Source organism: Bos indicus, chromosome 28, assembly GCF_029378745.1.
Source record: "Bos indicus isolate NIAB-ARS_2022 breed Sahiwal x Tharparkar chromosome 28, NIAB-ARS_B.indTharparkar_mat_pri_1.0, whole genome shotgun sequence".
Lineage (NCBI taxonomy): Eukaryota > Metazoa > Chordata > Mammalia > Artiodactyla > Bovidae > Bos > Bos indicus.
This window is the reverse complement of record NC_091787.1, coordinates 16642832-16656987: the sequence shown is the minus strand read 5'-3', so window position 1 is coordinate 16656987 and position 14156 is coordinate 16642832. Positions and strand designations below refer to the sequence as shown.

At 38.6% G+C, this 14156-nt stretch overlaps 1 protein-coding gene across 7 annotated transcripts in view; it reads right to left on the bottom strand.

The window, feature by feature from the left end:
• CDK1 (cyclin dependent kinase 1) overlaps positions 1 to 14156 on the bottom strand; it is a 93961-nt gene that overhangs the window by 27701 nt on the left and 52104 nt on the right. For 4 of the 7 annotated variants that reach the window (XM_070781832.1, XM_070781833.1, XM_019954236.2 and 1 more), the window contains exons 6-8: positions 12909 to 13072; positions 12656 to 12797; positions 7969 to 10360 (exon numbers count right to left, since the gene is read on the bottom strand). In XM_070781832.1, the coding sequence (XP_070637933.1) occupies positions 10262 to 10360; positions 12656 to 12797; positions 12909 to 13072 (405 nt within the window). In that variant the 3' untranslated portion in view covers positions 7969 to 10261. The other 3 variants (XM_070781835.1, XM_070781836.1, XM_070781834.1) reach the window with 2 other exon arrangements.

Below are 14156 nucleotides of genomic sequence, written 5' to 3'. Positions count from 1 at the left end.
AACAAATGTTAGAATTTTATATATTTATATAAAGCATAAAAGCGTACAATGATGATAATGATGAAGAAGATAGATATGTTGTAAAAGTACACAGAAAAATTGAAAAAAGTATAAAGGAATACATCTTTTGGAAAAAGAAAGGGAGATGTGAACAGAAAGAGACATGCCGAGAGTTTCAAATGTAGTAAAAATGATACTGGGTGATGGGTACACAGGACCACTGTATATTGCTATTGATGGTTTATACAAAATTTTTTCAGAGTATGCTTAACTTTACAAAGGCGCTTGAAGGACTGTGAGTCAGAGTGGCTATTCTAAATGTCAGGAAAAGACTCCATTCTTTGTCTGGAGACAGAACTTGATGCCATCTGGCAAATGCAGATTGGCCCAAGAGAAACCCCCTCCTTGCCTCTCCCCCTTGGACCCAGTCCAATTAGGCAAACACCACTTGCCCCATGAGTTCTAGACCCAGTGGCATTCTCCTGACTCTTCTGCAGATATCGTGGGTAGGAGCTATGCACCTGGTCAGTCTTCAGTGTTAGTTTCTCAGGCCTCCAAGAGGCACTGGTTCTGTGTCTCTTCATGACAAGAAACACATTTCAAAGCTCTTCAAGAGTCCCTTTGAACCACTTCCCCACTAGACTTGGGTGAGTTAGATAGTAGCATTCCCAAAGCAAAGCGCAGTGTTCGGAAGATCATAATCCCCCAAATCCCTCTTCTCTACTCTAAGCTTTTCTGTTTTTATTTTTTTGGCTAAAGGATCTAAGCAGGGCCAACTTCGTAGGCATGTGACCTGTCAGACAAGCCCCCACACTTGGAAAGGCCCTGTGCCTGATTTAATGCTCTGTTGTTGTTGTCTGGAATTCAATAGTTTAACAGGAGGTCCCACATTTTCATTTCATTTTGTACTGGGCTCTGGAAATTGTGTAGCTTATCCTGGACCTAAGACTTGTGGGACAGGTTCTTAGAGTCATTTCCTTGTAAATCTGCATACCAGGTATGGAATTCTGAGAACTACTCTTGACAACTACCTTAATGGCCAAAGTAAAAACAGGAAGAGTCCCTTCCTAATATCCCATTACATTTGTTTACTTGTTTGTAACCTGTCTTCCCAACAAGGGGTTGTAAAGTCCACCAAGGTAAGATTATTTAGCTGAACACTGTCCTCATGACATAGTATCTGGCTTATAATACCTTTCAATAAATACTCATTGGAAGAACAAACATTTACAGAATCATTAAAACTGTGCTTGTCCTAGACTTGTTTTCTAACAACTGTTTATATGAAAAGCATATACCATATTTTAGAAGATATGTTCTTAAAGAACATGCATAACTCAATACTGATTTTTCCACAGAATGAGACATGCTTCCTCAAAATGTACAACTATAGTACATTTTGGCTTTCGTGCTGCTTTCTATTTTCTCAAGACTAACATTTTACTCTAACTAGAGACTTGCTCTAAAATGTGTCATAGGCACTGTTTGGCCTTCAAGACCATTAAAGCCCATCTAAAGTTCATTTCAAAAACCAAAGTTTCCGTCCGTTTTTCAGCCCTAACATTGTCACTCCCATTTAATGAACGCTCAGATAAGATTGCCTCAGAATGTAAAAATATCTAAAATTATAAAATGGCCAATGTGAGGGACCTCCCTGGTGGTCCAATGGTTAAGAATCTGCCTTCCAATGCAGGGAATGCAGGTTCAACCCCCAGTCCAGGAACTAGGATCCCACATGCCTTGGGGCAGCTAAGCCCTCATGCACAACTACAGTGCTGGGCACTGCAGCTAAGACCTGATACAGTCAAAAATACATATAAAATTTTCTTTAAAAAAGGCAAAGAAAACAACCTCCCAAAGTCCCATCCATTCCTAGTTAAGTTCAACTGCACAATTAAAATACAACTATATAAGGAAATACTATGCAGCCATTAAAAAACTGACAAGGTATGTGTTAATGATACAGAACATATAATTAAGTTTAAAAAATGGTCAATGTGAAAATAAGGAAAGTCCTCACCATAGGCACCTACCCACAGCAGCTCTAACTCAGGGAAGCCACAGCCTGGTTGACAACACTGACAAAGGGCTGCAGGTCTTTTGTTTTCCTGCCAAACTGCCCAACAGCAATGTATATGCCAGTGCTACAGTCCGCATGGCCTGCCAACCTCAAACGAATTTTCAAAATCTGGTGGCATTTCCATTACTTCTGATTCTACATGTGAGCTTAAACACACTTATATTACCTGACATTTGCATAATTTAACTCCCACAAATGCCGCCACTCCATGTGTCACTAGGTCACCTGTGTTTCAGTGTGTCTATAAACACACTGCTTTACACCAAACAGAACAACTCATGGATGGTGAAGCAAGAAAGCAATGGAGGCTCCGCAGCACCAGATGACCTCAAGTGGTTCTGGCAGCAAAATCAAACACAGGGATACTTTAATGCAATTCGGTCCACATGGCAAATGAGTGAGGAAGTGAAATATCTGACTAATACCTAATATTTAAATCCTAGACAAAACATTTCTGTGCAAATAGGGAAGTGCTTTATTTACTCTGATCCAAGTCAAAGGTAGCTGGATAATTAGTTTTCTTTAAACAACATTCAGCTTTGCTGACATCTCATTTTCCAAAAGCAGCTGTTAGCCAAATATAGTATTGTTTATTTGCTCCCTGGAAGGCTGTTTTTAAAAAGCACTTCTTCTGGTAAAAATATTGCATCACATAATTGGAGATAACAGGAAAAGTAGGAGTTGCTGTTTGTATTTAAATAAACATTTGCTCAAAAGTCCAGTTTTCTGTTTGTGAATACCTCCTTTATTTTGTGCCATTAGGCACACTGAATTATTGCTGTTTATTCCTTGCTTTTCAGCCTTGCTAGGAGATATTCCAAACATGGTAACACACGAGACATTTCTCTTAAAAAACAATATAAGAGATAAGGCTGAAGTTCTTTGCCTTTTTCCTTTATACATGAGCCAGCTATTCCATTGACAGAGACTTATGAATATATAATACTAACATCACAATGTTTATTATCTGATATATACTTTTATATAATTGTATTTGGATAAAGTTTACTTTTGGGTTATTTTTCAGAATGTGACTATTTAAAATACCTGTAGATTAAACTGAGTTAAACTGAGTTAAACTGAGTTAAACTCCCTATTACCCTCTGAGGGGAAGTGAAGAATGGAAATCACCATTGCTCTTCCAAAGAAAACACTCCATACATCTTACAATGTGCTTGGCTTGCATGTGCTGCATGTACTGTTAGCTATTACACTTTTAATTTCTAGGAACTGAAAATCTATGCAGCATTCCCTGATCTGACACTTCTCTTCACTGATCACTTGGGTTCTCTCTTATATGAACATTTTATAGTTAGAGTGGTTTGCCATTTCCTCCTTCATGGGGCTTCCCAACCCAGTGACCGAACCTGCATCTCCCATGTCTCCTATATTGTTCAGTTCAGTTCAGTCGCTCCGTTGTGTCCAACTCTTTGCAACCCCACGGACTGCAGCACGCCAAAACTCCCTGTTCATCACCAACTCCCAGAGTTTACTCAAACTCAAGTCCATTGAGTCGGTGATGCCATCCAACCATCTCATTCTCTGTCGTCCCTTTCTCCTCCTGCCTTCAATCTTTCCCAGCATCAGGGTCTTTTCTAATGAGTCGGCTGGCTCTTCACATCAGGTAGCAAAAGTATTGGAGTTTCAACTTCAGCATTGGTCCTTCCAATGAATATTCAAGACTGATATCCTTTAGGATTGACTGGTTTGATATCCTTGCAGTCCAAATCTCAAGAGTCTTCTCCCCCACTACAGTCCAAAAGCATCAATTCTTTGGCGCTCAGCTTTCATTATGGTCCAACTCTCACATGCATACATGACTACTGGAAAAAAGCAAAGCTTTGACTAGATGGACCTTTGTGAGTCATAATGAATGCCAAAATCTGGGGTGAAAGAGGTGAGATGTGTGCCCTTTATGGTTATCGAAGCTGCTAGAACTTTCTGTTAGCATGGGTAAGAGCTCCCAACATATAAATAACATTGCATTTGTCATCCAGTCCCTGAGGCTTCGGATTGATGTTGACTAGTCTAAAAAGTTTTCTGCTCACCTGGGAAATCACAAGCCTTTTATGTTCTGAACCATTTTCCATTAGTGCCTGTGCATGAGAAGTAATTCAAACAAAAAGCCAAAAAGCATTTATAAAACTATGTTCAAATTTTAGCAAGATTTAAGATAGAGCAAATGTTCGGCTTCCCATTTGGATCCTTGAAGCAGTGAACACAGTTCATGAAGAATAGATTTATATTTTCTTGCACATAAATATGTTTGTCATGATACCAGAACCATTGAGACAAATGGCTGTGTTCCGTTGGGAAATCTATCTTTTCTGTCCTTATTATAAAGTGTATATTACGGTATAATTATTCTTGTGGTTTTATAGTTAAAGGCATTTTTATAGTATAGGAAGCTTCTATTGAAATAGCATAGGCTACTTAGTTACTACAAAGCTCTTTACAAAAACTAACACTCATTAGGAAATTCTCCCCATTCTGCTTCTGTTATTCCATCATTTCCTTAGCAGAAAATAGCATGGTTTTGAAATTGTATCTCAAGAAATGACTGCCTGTGGAAGTGTATTTTATAGATTTCTACTCCTAACTGGTAAAAGAGTAGGTACATATACATAAACATTCCTCAAGTTTGTAGGTTCTTTGAAACAATAGGGATACATTTCTATCAGTACCATTTTACACAATCAAAACTAGAAGCTACAGTTAAAACAATCATTATGAACAATAGAGCTTTTAAAGGGAAGATATTTAATTACGTAAGGATTATAACTATAAGGGTGCTAAGTTAGAGGTTCCTTTAAAAGTATATGACTGTTATTTTAGTATGGATGGCTGTGACTCTTTGGGGTTGGAATGACAGAACCCCAACTCAAACCAAATTAAGCAAAAACAAAAAACCCACAACTCCTACACCTACAAGGGATACTGAGTAGCTCCAAATGTTAAGGTAGCCCTGCCAGAACCAGGCTTGAGGACCAGAGTCCAGGGACATCAAACCCCCAAGATTCTTTCTCTATTCATCACTTTTTGGCAGAATGGGGGAGATGCCTCAGGCTCCTAGCCCTGCCATCCCAGTTTAGCAGTGTCAGCAGAAAGACTTCATTCTCTCAGGGTTTCCATAGCAAAATGGACCCTCACGGGTCTTATTTAGGTCACTTGCCCACCCCTTGAACCAATTACTGCTGCTGGGTTATGGTTTATCACTCTGATCCAATCTGGGTCATCTGTATGAAAAAGGAGCCAGGATTAAGAAGCTCAAGAGGACCACATGCAGCATAGTAAAAGTGGGACGGGGAAAATGAACATTGATTGAAAACTATCTCGCCTTGGTCCTTTCAACCTTGAAGTAGAGGTCTCACGAGCTTTGGGGCTCCATGGGGAAGCCTGAAACCTGGGGGGCTGGTTTGGACCCTGAGCTGGGAGGGAACTCCTTGGCACCTGGGCTGCACTGGCTTTACTATTTGCCTGCCTTCTTGAGTTCTTCTTAAACTTTAGAAACTAAATACATTTTCTATCAATTTATCTTGGGAAGCAACACAAGTCCATGAAAAGAGAACATTGTGAAGTCAGAAAGCTCCTCAGCCATTAAAAAGAATACATTTGAATCAGTTTTAATGAGGTGGATGAAACTGGAGCCTATTATACAGAGTGAAGTAAGCCAGAAGGAAAAACATAAATACAGTATACTAACGCATATATATGGAATTTAGAAAGATGGTAACAATAACCCAGTGTACGAGACAGCAAAAGAGACACAGATGTACAGAACAGTCTTATGGACTCTGTGGGAGAGGGAGAGGGTGGGAAGATTTGGGAGAATGACATTGAAACATGTAAAATATCATATAAGAAACGAGTTGCCAGTCCAGGTTCCATGCACGATACTGGATGCTTGGGGCTAGTGCACTGGGACGACCCAGAGGGATGGTATGGGGAGGGAGGAGGGAGGAGGGTTCAGGATGGGGAACACATGTATACCTGTGGCGGATTCATTTTGATGTTTGGCAAAACTAATACAATTATGTAAAGTTTAAAAATAAAATAAAATTAAAAAAAAAAAAAAAAGAAAGCTCCCAAGTCCTTGCTCCTGCTTTTAACTAGCCTTGCAATCCTTAGCAAATTACTTAAGCTCTATGAATCTTAGTTTCTAAGATGAAGATGGCCACTCCCTTACAAGATTGCTGGGAAAAACAGGAAGTGTATGTGAAGCAGTGGCTGCTCACCAGAGATGTTCAGTTATAGTTGAACGGAAGGTACCATAACCTATGAGCAAGCTTAAAGGCCTGGGATTAGTCTAGCACTTGAGGTTCTAGACTGAGGGCTGTGGGGATGAAAGAACGGGACATGGCCCCAGCCCTCAGTAAGGGAGAAAATAACAGTGCTAAGAGTAACATAAGAAAAAAGTGGGAGACTTCAAAGAAGAAAGGAATTACCATGTACCAGGAACCCATATTCCCCATCTAGTGTACCTTGTAATGCCATTTTTAAATGCCATCTGTTAAGATTTAAGAACCGATTACTGTGACAGAAAAATAGCTTACTGCCCAATTTTTGCAATGTATTGAAGAGAACATTAGAGGATCCTGACAAAGAGACATGTACTATATCTGTATGCGTATGTCTGTGTGTATGCATGATGCCTGGCCGCCCTGTCTATATCCCTAACAATTTTACAATCCTACTTATGTATTTATATAAATAAATGCCATTTATTATTTCCATTGTACAGTTAAGGAAATAGATTCAGAGACTCTGAGTGACCTACCCAAAGCCACAGATGGAATTGGCAAAACTGGGAACCAAGCCCTAACATGGCTCTAAAACTGCAATCTTTATATTATGCGGTTCACTTTTCTCAATTCTCAACAGTGACAATGTAAGATTTAGGTTTAAATTCCAATTCAACTTCTACATGTATACTGACTCTGGGTCAGTTTTTCCTTCTGCACCATGCTTCCTCTCATAACAAGATGACTAAGTTTCTGTTCAGTTCTCCAGATTTCTGAGAACTACCCATGCAGTGATTCTCAAAGTGGTCCTTGGACCATCATATCACCACCTGGAACTTGCTAAGAAATTGTATTCATGGCTATACAGGACCTGCCAAATCTGGGGATGCACAAGAAATCTCTTAGAAGCTCTCCAGATCCTAATTCAAGTTTGAAAATCAGACTTTTCAGTATTCTAAGGAATGCAGGTATTGTGATACCTTTTTCCCTTCTCAACAAACAAGTCTATGACTCTCAACACATTTCTTCTAAAGTTTTTAAGGCATCTTAGAAACTCAATATTCAAACTACTAAATAAATATCCAAATATTCAGTATGGGACTGAAAAGGTCTACTCTTGCTTCCAATTATATTTAACATCACTCCTTTCTCCAAAGGTCAAAAGTTACAATCCTTGTCAGTACCATTACTGTCCCACCTGAGCCGTTTCCTAGACATTATTCTTAAGTCAGAATTTTCTCCCTCTTCAGGAACTTTCACATTTTATCCCTCCATCCTTTGCTTTCTCTTTAGTCATTCAATACTCTATCCATCTTGCCCCAGACCTATTCAAACAATGCCCACTACTCTCAAGCTCTACAGCCCACAAACATATCTAAATGTCTCTATTCTGTCCACAAAATGCAAAATGATCCTAGGGTCCTAGGAATATGGCAACTATTTAAACAGGGATGGGGCTGAAGTTGACCTGTTATTAAGTACAGTTTGCGAGAAGCACTAATGTAGAAGTATATTTCACCAAGAACTTTCAAGTTTCCTTTTTTTACTAATTAAAAATTATTTCATTGTTAATCCAAGTCCCCAAAATACCTTTTATTCACTAAAAAAAAATGGTTTTTTTCAAACATTTAATTCACACAGGCCATGTCCACATATAAATTAATGATTTTATTATAGATTATGTATTAACTTCTTTGCATCATTACTGCCTTTGTATTTTATGTTTAACAACAACAACAAATCCTTCTCTAAAGCCTACAGACAATAAGATACAGCATTAGTCACAGTATATGGAAGTCTCCTACTGGTGATAAAATACACAAACCTCTCCCCTCACCAAAGAACTTTGTACAGCCTAAAATGGAAATAGAACAAGTTAGAGATAATGCAAGATAACAAAGTTTTCAGACAACTAAAACTAGATGTTGGCCCAAAGTTGTTAAAGTCACCACCAACTGGCGATAACTGGCTGCATCAGAATCATCTTGGGGGACTTTTAACTGTTCAGGGTAGGAAGAGAGTTAGTCTCAGGTGTTTCTAGCACAAACAGATTTAAGAGCTACTAACCCACAGACAAGATCCACTTTAAAATCAATCAGAAGCGCCACAGCACAAGCCAATTTAAAAATATGCATGCGATGAGGACCCAATTCAGTGGCTTTTCAACTAGTCACTGAAGCTGACATAAACACTTTACTTAGGACTACACAGAGAGCTGGAGCAGAACAAAACGTATGTCTGTTTACAGCAACTGATGGCAGGGTTCTTCCATCTCATTTCCCTGGTCCACCAAGTAGGTTGTAAACTGATGAATTACTGACTTTTCAAACAATTAGACTGCACTGAACAATAGCAATGAGCATGCAGGCAGGCTGCTGCTACCAAAGCCACAAGGCCCCAAACACTGGTGACACCAGTGCATCTACATGTTATTGAAACAGAAGGACCAAGAAATAATTTATAAGACACACTGATAGTTTTGTGGGGGCAGAGGGGTAGCGGCATCAGTTATCAATGCTGATTCTACACCGCCAAAGGTCTGTAATGCACAATTGAAAAGTAGACCCATTTCAATACTTCATAGACAATCTGCAGATACTCCATTTCACCATCTCAATTAACTCTTTTGTGTGACTGACCTTTCACTTACCAAATTCCCACCATGAAATCTCTCAACAGTGTGACCTCAAATGACTTCCATCTCTAGTTGCATTCCCTTACTGCAGGCTGGCTTCCACCGAAAAACCTAGAAGGCGGCCACCAAAACTCTCACCTTATGCCCTGTTGCCAAAGAAAGTGACCCATACTTTCTCCTCAAGTGAAAAAATTAGAAGACAACAAGATTAGGTAGATCACCCATTACTCAATCAACTGGATCAGCCACACAAGAAGGCTCATTCTGGTCACGGGCTATCAGCATGAAAAACAGAGCATATGGGTGACCAGTGGATAGCTGTACATTAAAAATGATAAAAATTATTTTTAGAGACACTTCTTTTGGCTATAACAATCTAAATTAGGCTAATTACAGGTAAAGATCACAATGAGCAGCATTATTAAACAATTCCAAAAGCTAGTGATCTTGGCTAAATAATTATACATTAGAACCTTCTAAGAAGGCTGCTAATAAACTAAACTATGTCAAAATTTGCAAAGAGTTTAGTCAGACTTGAAAGCCAAGATAAGCAACTCCTTTGTATGGTTGTTACCTCTGACCAAAGCACAAGAATTCACTCAGACAAATAACTTTCATAACCTACCTAAAAATAGGATACCTCATAAATTTTCTAAACTGTTCTTTCCTGCTGTGGACAGCCCTTGATCTCTGACTGTAAAACTTAGCAAGCTTTGGCATATACTAATGTTAGTTTTACAAGTTACTAAAAACCTCTATAAATTAAGCATCGTCTCTCAAATCTGGATAGTTCTCTCACTCTGAATGCCTAAACATTTAGGTCACAAACTGAAATACCAGTAGAAAAATATTCATCTTTAGGCAGGGTGTATAGTTACCACATAACAAGAAACTGACAAGAAAATTTAAACAGAGTATAAAAATACTTCAAAGCATTATGAACTTTGAACTTAGCACTTTCCTAAATTTTAGTATTTTCAATAAGAAAAGAAGACTGGGGTAGCATTTTAGATGGTTTAAGCTAAGTCAAAAATTTCCTGATTCCTGACATCAATACTAGATTTATAAAGTTTTATTATAGTAACAAACAGCTGTTACAGTGGAATCTACAAACATATACAGAATTATTATATTTAAATTCATATAGAACAGTATTTACATTTTAACTTAGTTTTGAAATCAGAAGATGAAGTACAGATTAAGTTTTACAACAAAGAAAAGAAAAATATACAAGACAAAACCAGAGATGAACAGTAAAAGTACAATTATCTGTTCTTGACACAACACAGGGAAACTGTCAGAAAGCTACATCTTCTTAATTTGACTGTCCAAATCATTAAAGTACGGATGATTCAGTGCCATTTTGCCAGAAATTCGTTTGGCAGGATCATAGATTAACATTTTCTGTGTGAGGAAAAGATATTTTAAAAGGTTATTTATTTAAGGAGAAAAAAAAACCCTCCCCCCAAAGCCTTACTTTTCTACCAATAAGCCATATGCTAATAATTTTAAAGAAAAACTACTAAATGAATGTTCCCATTAGTTTAACACCAAACCACATAAATGTTTTACCTCACCCTCTAGCTCTAAAATGATCTATTCTTTAAATCACAAATATCTTGATAACCTTTTTGCTATAAATTACATTTTAAGACACAAGCATTCATGGATAACTTTAAAACCAAGGCATAAATTTAAGAAAGATTATCTAGTTAATTATATTTACTTTGAGAATTAAAAGGCCCTCTGAGTTATTTACAACATTCCTGAAACTGTGGTAAGTAACTATAGAGGTTTCTAATGTAGCTTTCAGCAGTTTCTAATAAAAACAAAGCCAGCAGGCACTATGCTATAAACAGGTTAAAATGACTCACTAAATGAACTATGGTCAGAAACCTAAGTGTTACAGTTTATTTACACATCAGCAGAAAAGTTAAAATGTGTCTTAAAGAAATCTTTAAATCAATAAGCCAACCTAGAGATACTTCTCCTCTCTTGTTACCACCTAAGCTCTTATGCTATAGCTGGCACTCTACTTTGTTCATTTCATGTTACTTAATCCTGACAAGAAAGGTAGGAATTAGTCCCACTTTACAAATGAGAATACTGAGGCTCAAAGAAGTTAAGGAACTTGCCGAAGTTCACAGAGCTAACAAGTGAGAAAGATGAAATTTGAAACCAAGACTAACATATGGTGTACAGCAGTGATTATCAACCTGGTGAGACTGACCCTAAGGGGATATTTGGCAATGTGTAGATACATTTGGGGTTGTCACAACTGGGATGAAAATGTGTTAAAGGCATCTACAGGATACAGAAATGGGATGCTGTTAAGTATCTTAACAATGTACAGGACTGCCTCCAGCAGCAAAAAATGATCCAGTCCAAGATGTCAATACTGGCTAGAATAAGGAACCGTGATTGACAACATAATTTTCATTTCGTTAACTAAAGTGACATTCTTTGAAATGTTCAAGAATCCCAGACTGGGCCAGGAATACAGAGGGCCTTTTACATCACGTCATCAATACTGACGTATAAAATATCTGAGTGGCAGTAAAGGACCCTGGACTGCACTGTAAGCATTTGGGAAATCTGAGCTGGAGTTGGTGGCATGATTATAACCTGTGAAAGAGGCCCAAAGACCAATTAGAACACACGTATGATGATACAGCAACAGATTTCTTTCCTTTGTTTAGTAACCTACCAAAATTTCTTTTTTGGAATTACATTACCTGAGATTCATAAGATTTAGGAGAAGACAATGGCACCCCACTCCAGTACTCTTGCCTGGAAAATCCCATGGACGGAGGAGCCTGGTGGGCTGCAGTCGATGGAGTAGCTAGGAGTCAGACACGACTGAGCGACTTCACTTTCACTTTTCACTTTCATGCATTGAAGAAGGAAATGGCAACCCACTCCAGTGTTCTTGCCTGGAGAGTCCCGGGGACGGGGGAGCCTGGTGGGCCGCTGTCTGTGGGGTCGCACAGAGTCGGACACGACTGAAGCGACTTAGCAGCAGCAGCAACACCTCAGTATTTAAATACTGTTCTAAAATAAATTTCCTGGGGCAGGTCTAGGACATTTTTATTTTATGCTAACAAATTATTTTTTGTCTTATTTCTAAAGAACACAGTTGTTTAGTTGGAACAGCAACGTAATAGAGGGGAAGGTGTTAAGAACTACATTCATCCCTTTGCTAACCTATCTGATGTGGAAATGAGGCACAAGGTGAGAAATGGAAATTCATGCAGCAAAGGCTTAAGTAACTAAAAATATGAAGAAATAAGGAAGACACCTATGTCTAAACTAAAAACCAGTAAATACCAAGACAAAAAAGCTGGAAAGGGGGGCCACTCCAAGTCAGTCACTTACAGCGTTATTATTAACCCTGTCCTCTCCTTCAGAGTATCTATAGCTATCTATCAGATTAAAAACAAATCAACAAGGACAACAAAAAAATGCCAAACTCTCCTCTCAAAACCACTAGTGTTTTTCATATCTAAAATGGAACTAGTAATGTGCTTGCTTCAGTAGCACACATACTAAAATGGAGCTAGTAATATAATAAACATAACAGTTATGTGTCTAGGTCAACAAATATTGGTTTTATTCCTATTTCCTAGGTAAAGACAGAATTAAGTACATTCAGAATTAATTATCCATGGTATTAAAACCAATATAAAGGGCATTCCTTACCGAGAGCAGATCCAAGCCATTTTCATCCAAGTTTTTGACATGGGATGCTAAGCTTCCTGGTTTCCACTTGGGAAATGTACTCTTATAGTCCTGTAAAGATTCCACTTCTGGCCACACTTCATTATTGGGAGTGCCCAAAGCTCTAAAAAGCCAGAACAAAACAAAAACTTACAAGTTAAAGCATCAACATAATTCTTGCTATCTACATGTAAATTTTAAAGTTCTTAACAGCTCAAGCGTAAATCAAAAATACCTGAAAATTCTGAAGAGTTGATCAATTTCTGAATCCCCATGAAAAAGTGGTTTCTTCGTTGCTAATTCAGCAAATATGGTACCTATACTCCAAATGTCCACTGGAGTTGAGTAGCGAGCTGACCCCAGCAATACTTCTGGAGATCTATACCAGAGTGTCACTACCTATTACAAAGAAAACGCCTTACTTGGAATAAACGTGGCACATTAAATTACCTAAATGTAAACATTTATATTAGGACTGTCCTTTAGAATGCTGCACGATTGTCTCTGATACTGTTTAAAAGTCAATTCACTATACACAATACTAAATGTTAGATAAATACTTCATTTGTAAGTTATATTCACTAAGGAAGGAAAGATAAAAGCATACCAAATCTTTTCCAATTAGTAAAACGCAAGGATCAAAACAGTCAAGACAGCCTTCACTTAAGAACAAAAGCACAATGATGCTGGGTCTGGGCTGACACCGTGCTGCACAAGCGCACGCATCGCTCGCGTGCTAGGATCACAACCAAGGCACACAGCAACTTATCAGTGGTCTGCACCAATCTACTATTTGAGCATATCTCATTTGTCACAGTGCAGGGCAACAGCATCTATTTAAACCAGTGGAAACCAAATAATATATATTTACAGATCCATGGGAAAAATTATAAAAAGGAATGATTAAAAAGGAGCCAAGACACCTGACCAGAGGTGCACTGTCACAAGTTTTGATCAAGAGGAAGTCTTTGAGCACAAGAGTAGACAACTCCACAGAAGACAAGGTTTCCCAACAATCCTTAACTGTGATTCAGCATTCCCTTTCCCTCCAGAAATAGCAAACAAAAAGCCAAGTCATCAATATAACAGGGACAAAACTTGGTTATATTTACAAGCTTTTAAAAGCATGGCACCCCACTCCAATACTCTTGCCTGGAAAATCCCATGGACGGAGGACCCTGGTGGGCCGCAGTCCATGGGGTCGCTGAGTCGGACACGACTGAGCGACTTCACTTTCACTTTTCACTTTCATGCATTGGAGAAGGAAATGGCAACCCACTCCAGTGTTCTTGCCTGGAGAATCCCAGGGACGGGGGAGCCTGGTGGGCTGCCGTCTATGGGGTCGCACAGAGTCAGACACGACTGAAGCGACTTAGCAGCAGCAGCAGCAGCAAAAGCATCTGAAATAATCATACTTAATCAACAAAATCTTTTAACTAGTCTTTTTCAAGACAGGATCCAAACGAGACAGAAATCACATGTA